Raw genomic sequence first — 20,178 nt, 5'->3', positions numbered from 1 at the left:
CCAAAGTTCATCGTGTAGAACGGAGTCTCGCTTGATGGCTTCAGGAATGGGTTCCCTGGTGAAGTGAGATTGAGAAACACTGCGCGCTCTGTCCCTTCCTTGCACATGCCCAGTGCACAGTCCCATATTAAAGGCCCTAAGAATTGCAGCCATAAAGAATTCTGTTTACGTAGCTTAATCCCAGTATATTTCTCCTCCAATTGACTCAGTGATTTTTTTAAAACATAATATCTATCCTCAATTTATAGTTATTGGGAGTTTGGAATTGGCAGATGCAAACTGCTATGTGCTGAATAGATAAACAACAAAGTCCTACCATACAGCACACTGAACTATATTCAATGGCTTGGAGTAACCTGTAATGGAAAAGAATATGAAAAAGAATATGTGTGTGTGTGTGTGTGTGTGTGTGTGTGTGAATATATATACATGTATAAAACTGAATCACTATGCTGTACACCAGAAATTATTACAATATTGCAAATCAACTATACTTGAATTTTAAAAAGTGGGGGGAAAAATAAGTTTTGAAAAACCATAGTCAGGGAGATGGTTCTCTAAATTGTTCAGTGGAAGACCATGTAAAGAGCTGTGTATTCTATATTTTTGGAGAGAATTTTGGGCAATATTTTCATTCTTTGTAAAAGCAAAAGAAAATTGTGTGTGTGTGTGTGTGTGTGTGTGCGTGCGCATGCGTTTGAATGAGTAGTGTTTCTCCCTTCAGCTACAAAAAAGCATGGAAAGCTGGACGACCCGTGCTCAGTGCCCAGCATTGCCTTCCTAAAATGACCTCAGCTGTTCCAGTGAAGCCTAGTCTGCTGAAAAGCTCTGGAAGGGAAATCGTTGCCCACGTATTTGATTTCATACCAAAATCTAAGTCCTGCATACCCTGGCACTTTGACATAGTTTGTGCATCTCTCCCCTAACTTCCTTCACTCCTAACTTCCCGGAGGATCAGCCATGAACTTTGACTGAGTAGGAAAGCTACTGGCAAAACCACTTCCTGCAACAAGAGAGTAAACTCTTCGTACCAGAAACTTTCCGCATCGATGATGGGTTTGGAAATTTCTATATATTAATGTAAAAGGAGAAGGCAGGTTTATTATCTGACAATATGTATCATCAATTCATTAGAAAACATGGAATATATGGAGAAAAGTCAGATAACATGTTTGTATTAGGTTATGTATGTTGATGTGTCAGAATATAATGTTTGACGGGATGGACACTTGGGGCCAAGTGATTCTAATTCTTTATGTCCAGTCTAATTCTGCCTTTCCCATACATTTCAGGGTCCCTGGCCTCTCCCCACTAGACACCAGTAACATCCTTCCCTCTCCTCTATTGTGACGACCAAAAATGTCTCCCAACATCGCCAAGTGTCCCCATGAGGACAAAATCATTAACCCCCCGGCCCCCAAAGAGAACTGTTGGTTTAGACTATATTAGGAGTTGTAAAGTCAACATATGCCTCTGAAGGCTTCTCTGCAACCCACGAATTCTCTGTAGTAATCATTGTCTCAAATCCTCAGAATATTACAAAAATGCCATCAGCATTGCATATTAACCAAGTGAAAAAAATGTGGTTTATCTTGGCCTAAAAGAGAATGTTGTTGTACTGATTCTCATTTTTTCTAAGTTGAGAGAGAGAGAGAGAGCAACCTTTACCTGTCCTACGCATTTGGACTTTTACCAAATAGACGTGTAGATCCAAAATTCCTCCAAGAAATCCAAGTATTGCTTCTTTTCGTTCCTCAAAATAAATATACTCTTAGAGTATCTTCTTGTACACAATTTTCTTAAGAACTAAAAACAAAAACTGTTAGAATTTCAGAATTTATGTACCTTTAAATAAGGCCTGATTTTCAAAGCCCTGAGTACATAGACTGCCTACATTTTGGATCTTCATAAAAGGTCTTCGTTTCTTACCCTGATTTATTATATATAATACTTAATATGGTAATTATTCCTAAAGCTTGCTGATAATATCTACTTAAAAGTTTTTAGCCTAGAAGCCCATTGAAGGATTACTGGAATACCTCTTCATTGCTGTTATTAATGGCTCCTGATTACTAATAATAACTAATAATACTATAATAACTGCTAATAATATATTTTCCCCCAGCAAACAAGTAATTTTGTTTAAACAGACAGAAGTAGTGAATTAAACATATAAACTTTTTCTAACCAGAAAGATATTTTTAGTTTGAAAACAAGAGTGTCCAAGTTGTAAATTATTTTTCAAACAGAACACTAGATTTTTCCAAGTTTTAAAAAGACATCAGTGCCTTTCTAAAATATACTTGTTAAAAGGTGCAGGCTGCTCCTCAAAAAACTAAAAATAGACCTACCTGATGATCCAGCAATTCCACTCCTGGGAATAAATCAGAAGAAAATGAAAACATTAATTCACAAAGATACATACACCCCAATGTTCATAGCAGCACTATTTATAATACCAAGATATGGAAGCAACCTAAGTGTCCATCAACAGATGACTGGATAAGGAAGATGTGGTGTGTGTATATGTGTATATATATATAGTAATATTCTATAGATATAGATATACAGCAGAATATTACTCAGCCATAAAAGAGAATGAAATGTTGCCATTTGCAACAGCGTGGATGGACCTGGAGGGTACTGTGCTTAGTGAAATAATTCAGACAGAGAAAGACAAATACTGTATATTATCACTTATATGTGGAACCTAAAAGAATGAAACAAATGAATATAACAAAATAGAAAGAGACTCACAGATATGGAGAACAAACTAGTGGTCACCAGTGTGGAGAGGGAAGCAGGAGAGGCAAGACAGAGAGAGTGGACTGAGAGGCACAAACTACTATGTACAAAATAAAGCTATAAGGATATACTGTACAGAACAGGGGCCATAGCCAATATTTTATAATTCCTTTAAATGGAGTATAATCTATAAAAATATTGAATCACTACGTTGTACACCTGAAACTAATATAATGCTGTAAATGGACTACACTTCAATTTTTAAAAAAGAAAAAAAAGAAAGAAAATTAAAGAATAACAAATGTAGACTGTAGGTATGCTTGCTAAAATTCAGTGGAAGATAGAGTCCTTCTTCTTTCTTGACTTCCATCCATACAAAGTTAGTTGCCAAAAGAATTTTAATAAAAAGAAGTTCTTCAATGTGGCAGTTTGGCAGAAGTCTGTGTCCAACCTGCCAGTTCAAGGATTCATGATATTGGCTGCTTATGGTGGGTATTTTGGCTAGCCATTTTATTTGTTCTTGGGTAAATTTTAATATTCTAAAAATTTTTATTTTACTGTGGACAAAACTTTTATTTTCCTTATGGCAGTATTTAGAGGCTCATTTGTATCATATCGTCCACTGGCAAAAACCTAATTTGTGAGTAATATCTTTGGTTCCTAGTTCATCTTTTTATTGAGTCCTTGAATAATTCTACCAAATTAATATTTCTTAAAGCAGAATTCAGATTCTGTCTTTCTCTACCCCAAGTTTCCATCGTCCACCCCTGAGCCCCAGGTGCTGTATATTCACCGTTTCACCTTACATTTTATATTATAATTTATATATGGGCTTTGGTTTACCCTCCTTACTAGAGTCTAAGTCTTACAGAAGGGCATTAAACGTGAGCCATCACAAAACCTCATCACACGTGTGTTTGCACAGAGCTCTGTTCAGACACACTGCTGTGTGTTGCCTAAATCATTTCCCTACAAGGTCTGGGGCTCGAAGACCATACCAACTTGCCTTTATACTTACTGTTTTTTTTTTTTTCTTTCTCTCTCTCTTGGCAGCTGTGTATGTAAATAAATGGCTTTTATATTAATTGGAGAGGGTGAAGTCACCAAGGAGGGGTGTATTTGTAGCTCTGGCATAATTTTAAGGGGATCAGAGCAGTCACCAAAAAGTTCAACTAATTAAATAAGACACAAGTTAAGCACAAAAACTAGCTTTGAAAAATTAATCTGAAATAAATGCAAAGAAACTGTGAAAACAAACACATGACATTGATGGTATTCTCCATTCTCTCTCTCCCTCCCTCCTTCCCTCTCTCCTTCTTTCCTTGACAGACATCAGTGACAATGATTTCTTAGTTTGTCACAGGAGCAATGGCCAGGTAACAAGATGTGAGATGATTCCATATATTTCTCTTCAATTTTAAACCTAGACATCTAAAATTTCCAAATCTTGATTTTACGGCTGAAAACTTTTTCTCCCCTTTTTATATTTTTGTCTCAAGGTAGCACACATTCAAAAGTTAATCCAAAGTAGAGTTCAAACTCTAATCCTTGTCCACTGTAATGGCTGTGTCTTACAGTAACGCGCATGGTGCTGCTCTACAAATAGGATTTAGGACCCAGCCTCACTTCACAGGGCATTAACTAAATGGTGCTAAACCGGTTACTCTGAGAGGTGCAGGGGGAAGAAGTTTGCTTTCATTTCCCTGCAGCGTCTCCTTGGGGTCGGGGGTGGGGAGACGTCTGGCGCCACAAAAGGAATTAGGCTCTGGTTTGAACACAAACCTGAAGGCTATTAAGTTTATTTTAAGAATGTGTTGCCAGAGATCTAATAAATTTATACGTTGCCTCAGGCAGTGCATGCATGAAATCACGCTGCACCAGGTGTTTTGTTTTGTATTTTTTCCTTTCCTGGGAGACAGGAGAGGGTGCGGATCTTCTTGACAAACTCAACTCAGCATTTGATAACGTAGTTATTGTTTCTTTAAATGTATGACAAGGTTGGTTTTTTTTTTTTTCCTCCTATTTGTAAATGGGAGAAAATGATAGAAAATGATTTCTGGGCTGCATTAAAAAGAAAAAAGTGAATTCCTCCCCCGCAAATTTTATTTATATATACACACACACACACACACACACACATACATATACATATATATATATACACACACTTTATAATTTCATATCATTTTAGACACACAATGTTTATGATCTTATGCTTAAGTACAATATTTGAGATTGTAGTCTGTTAAATGGAAAAATCACCAGACAAGGAGTGAAAAACCCCTGGGAATTTATTCCTCTTTTGCAAATACCTGCCTTGTAATCGTATTCAAATCTCAACTTTTCTGGATCTTGAGAAAATGGGGCAGAGAGAAAACATTCAGTCTAGGGTTCATTCTTACCCTAAAATACTTGGAGTTTTTATTTGTGTTTTTCAACCACATCATTATTTCCTGAGTTAGTTTGTGTTTTTTTTTCAGAAGACAGAATCCGACTTTCATTTTCAAAAAATAGTTTCCTTAGTTACTCAGATTACTGCATTAAAACGACTGTGCTAGCTTTTAATTTAGGCTGCACGTGATCGGCTAGTAATAGGCATGTTGTAAATGAGAGTTCACCTTGAAATTATACGTTTGCTTTGTCCTTTGTCCTCTGGAGAGGTACATCTGAATTCCTTATCCTGGGCATGCAACCCAACAGTGAAGACATTCATTCCACTGGGTTTAAACTCCTAATTAAGAAAGCAAAGTATTGCACAATTAAATAAGGTTTGATTAAGGAAATATTTTTAATCCCTAGGTTAGGAGATAGAAACACATGGTTTCCCCCCTCCCCCCCCCCTTTTTTTGTCTTCATTTTGTTACAGGGGCTGAAAATCAGCACATTCCTTTTTTGTTTAGGGATGGAGGTGGGGGAGGGGGCCCTGCTTGGAGAACGGTGGAGGATCCCTGCAGGCTCAGGCTTGCCCACTCTGGCCCAGCTGTGGTCCTGATGGAGCCATCATTCAGCCTGGAAGCAGCGTTCCCCTCCCAGCATTCCTTGAGTTTGGCTATGGCCCCCAATGCATCCACAAAACAAGAGGGTCGTACCCTTAACTTGTGTTAATTTCTCTATGATTCAGTCTCAAATATTTTAAAACTGACCTTCATACTCTTATTTTTCCCACTTAATTCTTACCATCTGTCAGCCACACTATGCATTAACACGAGGGGGCTTGCTGACAGTAGAGGGAAAAGTGCTCACATCATCATTTTTGCTTCTATTCAATAGCACTCGTTTGTAAATTAAGTTAAAGCAAATTAAAGTTAAGCTGGAGTTGCCTGTAACTAGAATACTGACCTAAAGGAGGTAATCTGATTATGCAGAAGAAGTATAAAAACAATCCTAGCAGTGATTATAAATCAATAAAAAATGTTAAAAAAAATTTAAACAATAAAAAATAATAAAAAAATAATAAAATTAAACAAAAAACAATCCTAGCAGGCTGGATGTTAACCTCTGATGCGGTAGATGAATAGGAATTCAAGCCTTTGGAACCTCATGTGTGAGTACCCACTGTATACTTACTATGGGTATGTGTGTGATCACATCGTGTCCCTAAAGAACAAAACTACACCTATGGTGACACTCTTGCTTCGAGGTGAATGTTGGTATATTCATCAGTCCCATCTCCACCTCCATCACTTGGCAACTTGTTATCTTTAGAGCCTACAGGAGAATAGAGGGTAGAGTATGAAATGATCCATACTTGAGCTTGATTCCATGTGGCTTATGTGACAACCACCAAGATATCACAGCTCCATGTGTGCTTTTTCCTTGGGCAAGATGTATTATAAGTGCCTGAGAATGGCCTCAAAGACCACTACATGAGTGTGTGTATCCCTAGAGGTCAACGTGTGCTGTGCCTACTTCTCTCCACCTCTGGGTCTTTTGTCCTGTCACTTCTCCTTCTATACGTTTCTGTGTATATTCTTTGTATGTCTTTGTGATCTGACCCCTTGGGCTGTGCTGTCTCTTTTTCAGAATGTATATTGGTGGAAATGGGTGTGGGTGTGTACAGAATGGAGGAAGAAAACAATACACCAATTATCAGAAGTTGCATTACAGCAGTTTTGGAAAAGATTATTGGGCTACATCACTGTAGTTAGTAAGTAGTCTGTAAAATTATAAAACCTGTTGACTTTTCTGGGTCTGTCTCTCGGCTCTTCAGTCATGGAGGCTTCCATTGGCTTTCAGGTCAAGGCTATTCATCTCTGGGTGTCTGGGGTCAGGATTAGCACCACCACCCTCCCTCCCAGGGCAGATTTTGGATGCATCTTGACCACTCCCTCTTTGCCTTTAATATCCAAATACTCCAATAGGAAGAGGAGAAGGAAGTAAATATTGAGTAAATGTCCTGAGCTCCTATCAAATTCTTTGAAGTTCCCTTTTTACTAGATTTCTTATCTCTGATCTTATACTTAATCTTCCAGGAACACTTTCCCCCACCCTCCCTCTGAGTATCCAAATACCTGTACTTAAGTCTCCATTAAAACACTATCTCTTCCATGAACTTGTCTTTGATCTGCTCAGGTGAACTCCCCCAACTCATTCTCAGTGCCTCTCTCCTAGCCCTTGTCAACCTCTAGCTCTAACACATGATCTACGTACTTGTGTCACCTCCCATAGTTGAATGTCAGCTCCTGGGGAGGGTGGCGTGTTAAGAGCCAGTTGGCTTCAGCTTTGCACCTGGTGGTTTTCAGTAAGCAGTAAACTCTACCTGACTCTAAGGGCCAGAAGACAGGATCGCAGAAGCTCTCAGGGACTCTCTCATGGAAGATTCTAAGGCCAAGCAAAATTCAGAAGATCATCCTAGTAGAGAAAAGGCAATGAAACAAATCTCTTATTTTAGCTTTAGTTTTTGAATCTCACAATAATTAATAATATTGATGCTGATGGTATTTGCATGGTTGCTAATCACTGTTCTTACCTTCGAAGAGAGCAAGACGGCCGAAAAATCAAATTATCGAATTTTCCCAATAAATTAGATAATATTATCTTAATCTTTTCTACTATAAATATCAATTTCTATTGCTGATTTTAAGGTTGATATCCAACTTTTTAAAATAGCTGTATATGTGATTTCCAGGTCAGTTTCCAGGCTGAACTCTATGCTGGGCAAATGGAATAGTACCAAGCTAGAAAGTCTGAGCAGGCTGGCAAAATATGACTAATACAATTATGTTCTACTGGTAACCAACCTTCCTCCAAGAAAGAAAAAATTGTCAAAAAATTTTGAAAAAATTGTCAAAGCTAAATACAGCCAGAAATTACCCTTTAGTTAAGCACGAGTTTCGAGTTTCGTATTGAAAAAGTATGCTTTGTCTTTACAGAAACCAGGCAGCCCCCTGTGTTCTAGGGAGGGCTAATTGAAGGTTGTAGGTCTTTGTTATTCTAAATAAAACAAAAACAAAAAACTGTTGTATTCCCATTGAAAAAGAAGATGAAGACGGCTAAAGGCCAGCTGGAAAAGTTCAAAAGAGGTCTTTTCATCAAAACCTTAATGGCTGGAGTGTCAGGGTTTGGGGACAAAGCATTTGGGAGTGTAGTTATCAGCTGTCAGGCACCTGTTGTGTGGATTTCCGACACACGTTAACAGACTTTAGCTTGTTTCCAGTGAAACATTGAGACTAGCTCCTTGTGCATCGTAGTGACAGAATCTATTTTAGAAAAGCAAAGAATCACACTGAATTAAAAATTTGTTGGTTTTTTAAGTTGTTTGACTTCATCTAAAATTTCGCATTCAGTAAGCTGTTGCTATAGTTGATTAAACGTGTCAACATTGATTATTCCCATATTTTGAGGTTTTAGAGGAATTTGCACGATAGGTAATAAGTGAATAAATAATGTGTCCTTCCGTTCTTTAGGTAAAATGCGGACTTCCATTGTGCGAGGCCAGTTTTAGTCATGAGAGTTACAATAAACTTCAGCCTAGTTCCTCAGATCTTTGTATCACTTCTGCATAGTAAGTAGTTTCTAAGATTTTACACATTCTGAAATACAGCAGGAGTTACATTTGTAGAAATCAGATCATTACATAATATTTAATTCTACTCAGGGTTAAGCTTTATACATTTAACTTCATATTCTCTAGTAAAATATCTACTTTAAAATCCCTGATGTAAAGTGAAAACTGAGCACTGAAGACAATTACCTGGAGTACGTCACTGTCTTGCAAAGCAAAGTTTCTCCGTGTTGTTTATGAATTTTATGTCAAATAAAACTCTGAAAGTGGTGGACATATAAAATCCTTGGCGAACTTGTACTGTGTGTCACTTAAAACCCCTGATTAATCAGTAACCTAGCACCCTCATTGTTCCAGAACAAGAGCGCCAGTCGGAAAATAAGTTTTATAAATCTGGAGTAGAGATGAGATTAGCTATCCCTGAGACCATCCATGCAACTTCAAAATGGAACAGAAGGGTTGAACAGGCATTTAGGCATCAATAAACATTTAGATAAACACAAATTCCAATAATTCCCATTCATAGGTAATCACAAAATCTTTACATACTGTTCGTGAAACAGAAGTTTGCAAGACATTTTAGAAAGTATCATTAAAAACAATTTCAGGTTTAAAAAAAAAAAGACTTAAAAGAGATATGGTACATTTATGTAGGACATTTATATGACCTGATAAATGAAGCACTACTTTTAACCAAGACATTAGAGTGTCTAATTCATTAAATCAGCATTTTTCTAACAGTAAGTAAAATGAACTCCCTGCCTCCCTGGATCATGCGTTACAATGGGAGGAGACAGAGTGAACTAACAAAAAAGATAACGTAAACAGGGTATGAGGATTTGGAAAGCACTGAAGGAAAAAATTACCCAGAATAAAGGAGCTGGAGAATGCTGGGGCTGCGTGAGGGAAGACCTCATTGAGTCAATATTCTTAAAACATGTACTGTTCAGAAAAAGACTAATATTTTCTGGAACATTTTAGGAAAGAGTTAAAATTAGATCTTTAAAATAGCTAAAAACTCAAAATTTAGAGAAATAGAGGACCTGTATGCTTAGTGATTTTGTTCTTGGATATGGGGTAAGAAAAAGTCAGAAGGAAAGTACACAGAACTATAATCAAATTCACTTGCTAATCACAAGAGTTAGTGAATAGGTCAGAGGTTATTCATCACAAGTCTAATATGTGCTTTGTTTGTATAAACTGAGAACTGTTATGAAACAAAGAATCAAACAGGAGTCACAAAGTAGCCAATTTATTACTAAAAATCATACTTATACCATAAGCTTTCTCATCAAGAAATAAGTCTTTAGACCTCACGTTTTAGGCACTGCATTGGATTTGGGGACTAGAAGGATGAATTTGACCAGTTCCCGTCCTGGGATGCTCAGGAAGGCAGTTAATGGCAGTATATCCATGAAGATAAAGAGTTAGGATTACTCGGGTTGCAGATACAGAAGGGGTACACACAGCATCCGAAGCCAGGCTTCCTGGCTGTAGGCAGGTGAGCTGGACCCAAACAGATTGCTAGGAGGAGTAAGAAAGCAAAGATATTTTGGGCAGAAGATTTCCCACACGCAAAAGCACCCACCACATTCAGAAAACAGTGAGAACTTGGATGTGAATGGGTATTTCTCTCCGTGGAGACGTGATGGGATGCGAAGCTGAAGGTGTTCAGACGGACAAGGAATGGGAATAAAATCTGGGACTTGGTAGAGCCACAATCTAAATGAGATAGAAGTGTGGCATAACGTTGTTTTCGAGTAATGATTAGTTGAGAAATCAGAAACGTCTTATGTATTAATTGATTAAATGCTATCCTATTCTTGTTTATTACTTTCTAGAAGAAATGTTCCAAGTAATAGAACCTAAACACAATAATGTAAAAAGAAGTATTTTTAAAGACAGTAAGACCAAGTGCTGGCAATGGAAAAAGAATGAATGGCCACTCTCAATCTCTGACAAAAAATTAGTACAATTAGTAAATGTGCGCCATTAAACAGTATGAGAGGATATCTGCTAATGTGCAAAGCTGCACAAAATAATCAGTAGCTGAAAAAGCTGCAGAACCACAAAGAGATGAGAGGGCTGGAGTCGCTGCAGGAAGCTTCATGAAGGAGGCGGTACAGGGAGCCTTGGAGGAGTAGAGGTGCAAGCAGAGGAGTGATGGGGTCATCGTTTCAGGCCAGAGGACAGAAGTGACAGGAAGAGTCGGGGTGGCAAACCCACAGGGCAGCAGGACCCTTGGCTGGACCTCAGTGTTCAGATTAGAGGCAACGGGAATGAGGGCAGGGCAGGTGAAACCGGGAGTCTGCCAAGGATGGCCTGACCTGATGTGCGAACCTGCTGTAGGGAGACGGGGCAAAGGAGAACTGAGTACAGGTGGATTTAGGCAGATGACTAGTCTGGCCGTGGGCGTGCAGGATGGATTTGAGCATGCGTGGTGTGGCGAGGGGAGCGCGCTAACATTTGTTGAAGGATGCTATCCATGTCCTGCACTCTACTGCGTGAATGTACGGGTATCTCACTTGATCTTCACAGCAGACTCAGGCATCAATTAATTTTACCCTCTTTTGACCCTCCGAGTGAGGAAACAGAGGTCTAGGGAAGACGCCTGCTCAAAGTCAGACAGCAGATAAGTTGTGAAGTGGGCTGTGGACTCCAGCGTGAGGAGCCCCCAGCCCATGACCCCACGTCCCCAGATCAGCACCCAGTGCCGAGGACATGTTAGACTTCATAAGTTCTTAAAGACAAAATGAGGAATGAACTTGTTTTTCCAAATTATTTATATTCTATATTAAAAATTTTAGCTAAAAACGAAAGGTCTGTAATCCTTATCAGTTTAAAACACAGGAAGCAGCTCCATATTTGTAATGTCTTATTTTTCATAGCTACATTCACAGCATCAATACCATTTGTTTCTGTATTTTAAGTGTTTCAAATATTTCAACGAGATTTGCATATTTATTATTTAATGACCAAATACTATTTCATTGATTTTATGTATCACAATATAGTAAACGCTAAGATTTTCGGTTTGGGGGCTAATGTAGAAAATATTGCAATGAATAGTTCCTTACAAATATGTTTTTTTCTTTTCTTGAAGCAAAAATCTCAGAAGGACTTACAAGATCCAATGGCATGGACATCTTTTTGTGTCTTGCACACATTGCCATGTACCAGTCTCAATGGTTCGTGCTAATTTACAATTCAAACAGCAGTAAACAAGAAAACCAATTTCCTTACATAAGCTTGGCTGTACTGAGTATTTAATCTTCAGTAAATGTCAATTCATAACTCAAAGTCACTGCAATTTTTAAAAAATTTCTAGCCAAGATACACATGTTTTCATGTCTGTTCACTCACTATGTTTTCCCTTGTGTAGATTTTTTTGCCCTCAGTCTATGAAAACCTCAACGTTTTCCTGTCTTGTCTCTTTTTCTCTAAGGAACTCGATGTGAACTCAGAAGAGAAGAAACTGGAATTAAAATTGCGCCTCTAGCTGTGTTTATTAAAACAGTGGGCTTTTTTCCCACTGTTTTACAGAAAGACTTAAAAAAAATTATTGATACCTTTGTTCATGAACCCCACCTTACTCTGAAATAATTGGGTTAGATCAAAGAAAGTAGAGGGGGACACGCAGGGTGATCAGCTGATAACAACTTCTGTTTTCATTTGCCTAGCAGAGCAGCCTTCACATTAGAGAGATCACACACAAGGTTTATTTTCTCCCGAGAGGCAGCCAGCTCCATTTTGGTGGGAAAGTAGGAGGAGAAAGGCTTATCTTCGGAGTAGAATGGAATCAATGAAAAGACCTGTCTGTTTGCTCTGAGGAATGGAGTGGAATATGGTGGGGAAGGGAGGTGGAGACGGGATATTTGTTTTTCCTTAAGTGGTTATAATGAAAGCCTTCCACCCAGTTGCTCAGTGAACCAGAAAAAGGTATTTGTGAAGTTGTGAGTGTGTGTTTAACATCACAAAAAAGCCTTGCAGCTCGCTTTATAGAAAAACTTGCTCTCCAGCGGCACCTTGTGGGAAGTGCGTCATCCTGCAACGTGGAAACTTGCTTTTATGATTAAACAAAATTGCTTCTGGTACTTCCGTGCTCCTTCCCCCGACCCACTTTCCCTGCTAAGATGGCGGGATTTTTGCGAAGAATTTTGTCAGCTCTTGTATTTCTGTATAACAGTCGCTGGACCATAAGCTGTGTCTCCATGTATGTATCCTAGGTTTTGTATCAAACCTAGTAGCTCTAGGAATTCTTAATATTGCATCATTAAAGTCATCTTTGGAATTGCTGAGGTCATTCATTCCGGAAAGCACTAATTTGGGGCTTTCCATTCTTATTTTTCAGGTGGAAACAAGTTAACCAAGCAGCACTTTCGTCTGAATTGGGCTTGGATCTCTTTTGAAAAGGAGTATTACTTGGTCAACGAGGACTCCAAATTTCTAGATGTCGTTCTTAAACGTAGAGGTTACTTGGGAGAGACTTCATTTATAAGTAAGTTTAATTTGCACTTCTGTCTCAAAATGACATTTTTCTAGCAAAAGCTCAGTTTTGCAATGATTAAAATATGTTTAAAGCTCTAGTTTTAAAGCTTAGGGAGAAATTGACAATGAAAGTTTCTTTAACTGCTAAAGAAACATGCCAAAAAGTTTTGCGTTGAGGCTACATTGTAGAGACAAAAGCTGCAAAAATAAGAAATATGTAACCAAAATATATGTCGTTTCAAACCCTCTACCTGCATGTGGTCTTTCTCTGATTTAAAATAATCTTACAAAATGGTAGTAATCACTCATAAGCTAAAAAAATTTAAATGTCACTAGATCTTAGGCTAGGCTTAGGCAAATCTATAATTTATCTATAAAATAAAATTCTGCTGAAATATCAATTTATGAAGACTACTCTAACAATAAGTAAACAAAAAACTATTCAGTGGCCCATTAAGCTTTGAAGTGTAATTTACTCTCTGTTGTGTTCGAATGTTCTGGTAGGTCACTAAAAGTTTCAAGAACCCCAGCACTATGTAAAAGCACTACATAAAGATATATGTTGTGACTTTTCTTGGAAACTAACAGTAAGGTGTTAACTACTAGCCATTTTCTGCTCTTTGACCCTTTTAAATAAATCATGAATTTTGTATATACATTATCTCAAAGATGATCATTCAATCTGTAGCCAGTATAATCCATTAATAAATTAAATCTGTATTAGCAGCTCACAAAAGGGTTCGAATTTCAAAGATCTTACTACTCCCAGTTACTGAACATTTACTAAATACAAGATATTCTGCTAAGCACATTAAGTACTTTATTCATCTCTTTTACTCTTTACAATCCTTTATTCACTGACTCAACTAGTATTTTCTTGATACCAGTTGTTAAGTGCCAGACTCTGTGTCAGGTAATGGACTGTGAAGTGATAATACTGATAGCTAACAGTTATTGAGTTCTGATTACGGGCCAGGACCGGCCCTCAATACCTTACATAGCCCCAGGAGAAGCGGGTCGCTGTATCCCCTATTACACAGGTAAGAAGACAGACAGGTTGTCACATCCCCAAAGTCACACCGCTACTAACAGACAGAGGTGAGATTTGGTTCCAGGACTGACTCTCTTAACTACTACACCATAATGCTTCTTAAATCCTCTATAACAGAGGAAGTTAATAACTCGCCTTTGATTCCATAGCTGCTAGGTGGCCAAGGCAGGATTAAAATCTAATTTCTCTTTCCGAAATTTCCTTGATTAACCTCCATGCCATTTTTCTGTGCCCACAGCAAAAGATGAAATTGCAGTCACTGAGTAAATCAAAGTAATACGGTTTGTTTACTAAATTAGTCTTTTGAAAAAAAAGAAGCATAAGTCGAAGCCCAATTGGTTAGCTTTTTAATTTCCAGAATTCTTCTTGCCCCATCTAATACTATTTTTTACAATATGTATGGTTTGCCAGCTGAATATTTCTTTATATCTTCAAGGGCAAGCAATTTCTGGACATTGAGTGTGTGTGACTGTCTCCTCTACCACATTACATGAGTGTGGACTAACCTGTCTCCTCCCAAGTCTACACGCCATTTCTTAATCCTTTACTAAAATGGGGCCCCTGTGTAAAAGGAACTCATGGAGGTGGGATGTGTTTAGTAACCGTCTATCGACCCTCAGACTTTAACACACGCAAGACTTACATGCGGATCTTGCTGAAATGTTCATTCTGATTCATTAGGTTTGGGGTAGGGCTTGAAATTCTGAATTTCTAACAAGTTTGCAGATCTGCTTGTGCTGCTGGCCCATGGACCACACTTTAAGCAACAAGGTGGGCTAGCCCTGCACTTAGAGTAAGTACCATGTGTTAATTAGAAAAGCGGAATTTTTATTTTTGACCCCAAGCAAATTTAGTACTCCATCTGGGTCTTATTTTACCTTTTAAAAAAGATGACTTGCCTTTCGCTGTTTATCTCACGTTTGAGCAGCATATCAAACAGTTGAAGACGACAGTCTTTTTTCACTAAATAGAAGTCCATTCCTCTTTGTTTGACGAAACAAAGATATTGTCTGTTTATACTTCACATCCAGTTGAGAATCTCATGTAAAATCCACTGAAAAAATTCTGGGTGCTTTTAGCAGTAACAACTGCGATTTGGCTTTGCAACTTACTATTTTATTAGATTGGATGACCTGATTATCACTTAGAAGAATGACTTAGTTGGAACCAGTGGACATTCTTTGTATTAAACTGAGTCCTTTTTGTTTTTCACTGCCTTTTGAATCCCTAGAAAAATAATGCCTTGTTGATGAAACAAAACAAAACAGGAAAGTGGGCAGTAGCTGTCAGGGACCAAATAAAAGATTCTTTTGCTGGCCATACCGCTGGGGATAGACGGGTCAATGAGCTGCATGTGTGCTGGAACCTCAGCGAAAATGAGTCCTTCCATCATCACCTTGGCAGTGAATTGCGGTGGAGCCGAGAGGTGTTGACAAGCACTCTGTGTGCATTAGGAGCCAGAGAGCTGACAGGAAGTCAGCAACGTTCAACAAGATATGTCGTGCTGGCTAATGAACTCATCTACAAAACAGAAACAGACTCGCAGACGTGGTGAACAGTTTTATGATTACTGGGGGAAAGGGGGTGGGAAAGGGTAAATTTGGGAGTTTGAGATTTGCAAAGGTTAACCTCTATATGTAAAAATAGATTACAAAACAAATTTCTTCTATGTAGCTTAGGTAATTATATTCAATATCTTGTAATAACCTTTAATGAAAAAGAATATGAAAATGAATATATGTATATATATGCATGACTGGGACATTAAGCTGTACACCAGAAATTGACTCATTGTAACTGACTATACTTCAATTAAAAAAAAAGAATATGACGTAAAGGAATGACTTTTCGTTGGGACGGAGTTGTCTGGGGAGGAAACAGCCAAAAAAAAAAACGATATATAGTGCTGGAATTCCCAGTTCTATGCTCTTTTCCCTCTTGCCATTAAATAAATCATGCTTTACTTTCTATTAAAACAAATGCAATATTTATATCTCAGTTATTTTTCTGAGATCTAGAAGAAATATTTATTTTCATCTTCATTTGAAGATGAAACCAACAGTCAGTGATATACTGAGATGAAGAAATAAATATTCAAATTAATCTTTCATAAACACCACGAGGGCAGAGGTTTCATCTGTTCTGTTATCTGTTTCAGCCCCAGCACTTAAATCCTGGCACATAGTAGACACTCAGTGAACATTTGTGGTTGAATGGATCTTACTTGGTGCAGCATCGCTTCTAGTTTGAAGAACAAAAGGACATTTTCTAAGGATAAGATAATTTTTTCAATTAAATGAGAAATGTTACAAAGTATTTTCAGACTTTTTAACACTAATGGTCGCAAGATTTTGTTTTTCCTTTCTAAAGTCTGTCTTTCCTACCAACTTCTCTGAAAATTGCCGGTGTGTAAAGGAACATATTTGAAAATGGAAATTGTTCTATTAACCTGACTCATGGAGAGGTTCTGATGCAGTACTTGAAGATAGACCATAGCAAGTACTAACTCTAATTTTACGATTTTTCTATGATGTTGAATTTGTTGATTCTTTCTGCTTAATAGATGATATGTGTTGTGATTTGAGTATGTGGCATGATAATTGTAAAGAAAGGTCCTCTTGTAGTGTACTTGGAGACTCAGAGCTCCTTCAACCTTCCCGGCTAACTTAAAATTGACCTAATGAACCACCAGAGTCAGTCAGACACATAGTAACCATATACATTTAGCTCTTTATTTCTGTCCACATGGTTTCATGGAATTCTGGACTGTTCCTCAAAGAAAACCTGGCAATGCTCATGTTGACAAACACTGAATTACATTCTTTTAAGGGCCCTAGTTCCATGAAATGTTTAGAGAATATTACAATTTTTTGTTATTATGCTTGGCCACTCACAACTTAGATTATCAGAGAATTATTTGACTCACAGAGTCTCTTACTATATTTTCCAGTTAGAGAATTTTTCTTAAGTTTTTAAAATATGACCCATGCAATACAACATATGCAAAAAAAAGTAAATGTGAAGAGATTCAGAGTGTATGAATACGTAGGTGTAAGACTGTTTCAGAACGTGAATATCAATTTACACGGTCTTGTTTTACAAGAGGTGCTAACACCAACCTAGTGAGTGCAAAGAACATATAGCAAGACCGTAACGGTGCAAGAGTTGAACAGAGTCATGTACTGTTGAACGTCTCCAGCAGAACACTTCTGTTGGGGACCCATACCCCATTATCCATTTCACGGAATCAAGGCAGCATTAGCCTTGCACTGCAGGATAAAATGACCCACAAAAAGTTCACAACAAGGAAAACCTTAATAACCCAACTGAAGATAAGCCTAAAAAGATGATGCTGTGTTTCCGTGAAGGTATTGGCACAAGAGACGGGACGGCAAAAAGAGACAAAGACTTCAAGGGCAAAGCACAAAAACAAGTGCAGTTCAACCCGGGCCAGACCAGGGCCACGTGGAGAGTGCGGATCACGAGTGACGGGGAGCACGAGCAGTCCGAGACCTTCCAGGTGGTCCTCTCGGAGCCCGTGCTGGCCACCCTGGAATTCCCCACGGTGACCACGGTGGAGATCGTGGACCCAGGAGACGGTAAGAGCTACCGCCAACTCGCCTGTGTTGTTGCTGTTGGGTTTTCAGGACAAAACACCTTATGAAGGAAGTTTTAAACCCAATGTTTGGATTTTCTATAGAGAGAACTTTCTAGAAGAACGGTTCAGTATTCTCAGTTATGCTGTTGGCAGAGGGAACCCAAAAATTAATGAAGGCAAGCTGTATTTTTTCGAGTAAATGAACTACAAATATGCATAGGATTATCAACATGTTCTTTCTCTTATTATAATTCTATCCTTTGAACTGACATCACTCACCTTGTTTTTTTAGCATTATTTCATGACTTTTTAAAGTCTTTTAAATATCTTTTGAAAATGTCTTTAAACAAATGCTTTAGAAACTAGACCATTTGGGGATTAATTTGTTCTCCATGTAACACTTAATTATTCAAGCTTCTTCCTATATTCGCCAGCCAAAACTTTTCATTCTGCCATATGTTTGCACATTTATTACATAATGCCCACCCAACCCACCCCCACTCCTTGGTAAAAAATGTTGGGAATCATTGCTCTTACTTTCTGTTAGATTACATTTTCTTGTCAATGCACACCCTTGGCTGGTGTTGTTTAAAGTGAATCTCACTGCTTTTGAGTGTAATTTGACCTTTCCCCTCCCCCTGCTATATTTCTACAGTCCTGACTTGTCTCAATGCAGCCAGGAAAAAAAAAAAAAAAGGTTGAGCTGGCTTTTTGAGGGCTGGCATGTAGACAAAGCTTGGAGAGACTCCTCTAAAGCTGAAATGCTGTCAGAAGACAGACATGACTTTCTTTGAAACTGCCAGCCTACTTTATTTTGTCAGTCAGAGAACTCTTAAATGTTCTGTAAAGATACAATCTACTCAGTACATGAAATAGAGATGTATGTGGAAATCTCTGGGTTTCAAGATGGAGCATAATTAAAGAGAGAGGGTAAGAAAGTGGAGTTTCAGCTCTGTTTGCTTAACTAACGTCTCTGCCTTTAAATATGAAGGTTAGTTATGTTTATGATTTCCATTAAAGAACAGTTAGCATTTAATTACATTTAATTTTATCTGCAATATCTAAGAATAAACAAGTAAATTTTCTTCTGGTCTTTGGGGTAAGTGCTAGCTTGATAAAGCTTCTCTCTCTGGAACAAGCCCGTGACAGCTTTAATACATATAAACTGGCCCATTAGTTAAGAGTTTGTTTGAAGCCATTTCTTGATATTTTATTTGCCCATTGGTATAATCACCCTACTTTACCTTAAGGAATAAGACACTTAAACTCATTTGTGCCTTCCTACTTACAAGCCCAGGGTGACATACACACACTACTCTACACCCATAGTAAGTGTGAGAAGTGGGATTTTAGAAACAAAATACACACAATAGTCATATGCACATACACACACACACACACACACACACACACACACACACTCCTTATATAATCTGTTTCTTTTTTTTTTAACATTTTTTTATTGATTTATAATCATTTTACAATGTTGCGTCAAATTCCAGTGTTCGGCACAATTTTTCAGTTATTCATGGACATATACACACTCATTGTCACATTTTTTTCTCTGTGAGTTATCATAACATTTTGTGTATATTTCCCTGTGCTATACAGTGTAGTCTATTCTACAATTTTGAAATCCCAGTCTATCCCTTCCCACCCTCCACCCCCCCTGGTAATCACAAGTCTGTATTCTCTGTCTGTGAGTCTATTTCTGTCCTTTATTTACGCTTTGTTTTTGTTTGTTTGTTTGTTTGTTTTTGTTTTTGTTTTTTAGATTCCACATATGAGTGATCTCATATGGTATTTGTCTTTCTCTTTCTGGCTTACTTCACTTAGAATGACATTCTCCAGGAGCATCCATGTTGCTGCAAATGGCATTATGTTGTCGGTTTTTATGGCTGAGTAGTATTCCATTGTATAAATATACCACATCTTCTTTATCCAGTCACCTGCTGATGGACATTTAGGCTGTTTCCATGTTTTGGCTATTGTAAATAGTGCTGCTATGAACATTGGGGTGCAGGTGTCATCCTGAAGTAGATTTCCTTCTGGATACAAGCCCAGGAGTGGGATTCCTGGGTCATATGGTAAGTCTATTCCTAGTGTTTTGAGGAATCTCCACACTGTTTTCCACAGTGGCTGCACCAAACTGCATTCCCACCAGCAGTGTAGGAGGGTTCCCCTTTCTCCACAGCCTCTCCAGCATTTGTCATTTGTGGATTTTCGAATGACGGCCATTCTGACTGGTGTGAGGTGATACCTCATTGTAGTTTTGATTTGCATTTCTCTGAT

At 38.1% G+C, this 20,178-nt stretch overlaps 1 protein-coding gene across 1 annotated transcript in view; it reads left to right on the top strand.

The window, feature by feature from the left end:
* Positions 1-20,178, top strand: part of FREM2 (FRAS1 related extracellular matrix 2) — a 136,071-nt gene that overhangs the window by 47,946 nt on the left and 67,947 nt on the right. The window contains 2 exon segments of the mRNA XM_032496265.1: positions 13,101-13,247; positions 17,657-17,887. Coding sequence (XP_032352156.1) covers positions 13,101-13,247; positions 17,657-17,887 — 378 coding nt within the window.

The sequence above is a fragment of the Camelus ferus genome, chromosome 14 (genome assembly GCF_009834535.1).
Source record: "Camelus ferus isolate YT-003-E chromosome 14, BCGSAC_Cfer_1.0, whole genome shotgun sequence".
NCBI classification, from domain to species: Eukaryota; Metazoa; Chordata; class Mammalia; order Artiodactyla; family Camelidae; genus Camelus; species Camelus ferus.
The sequence above is the reverse complement of the archived record's forward strand: the minus strand, read 5'-3'. Positions and strand labels throughout refer to the sequence as shown.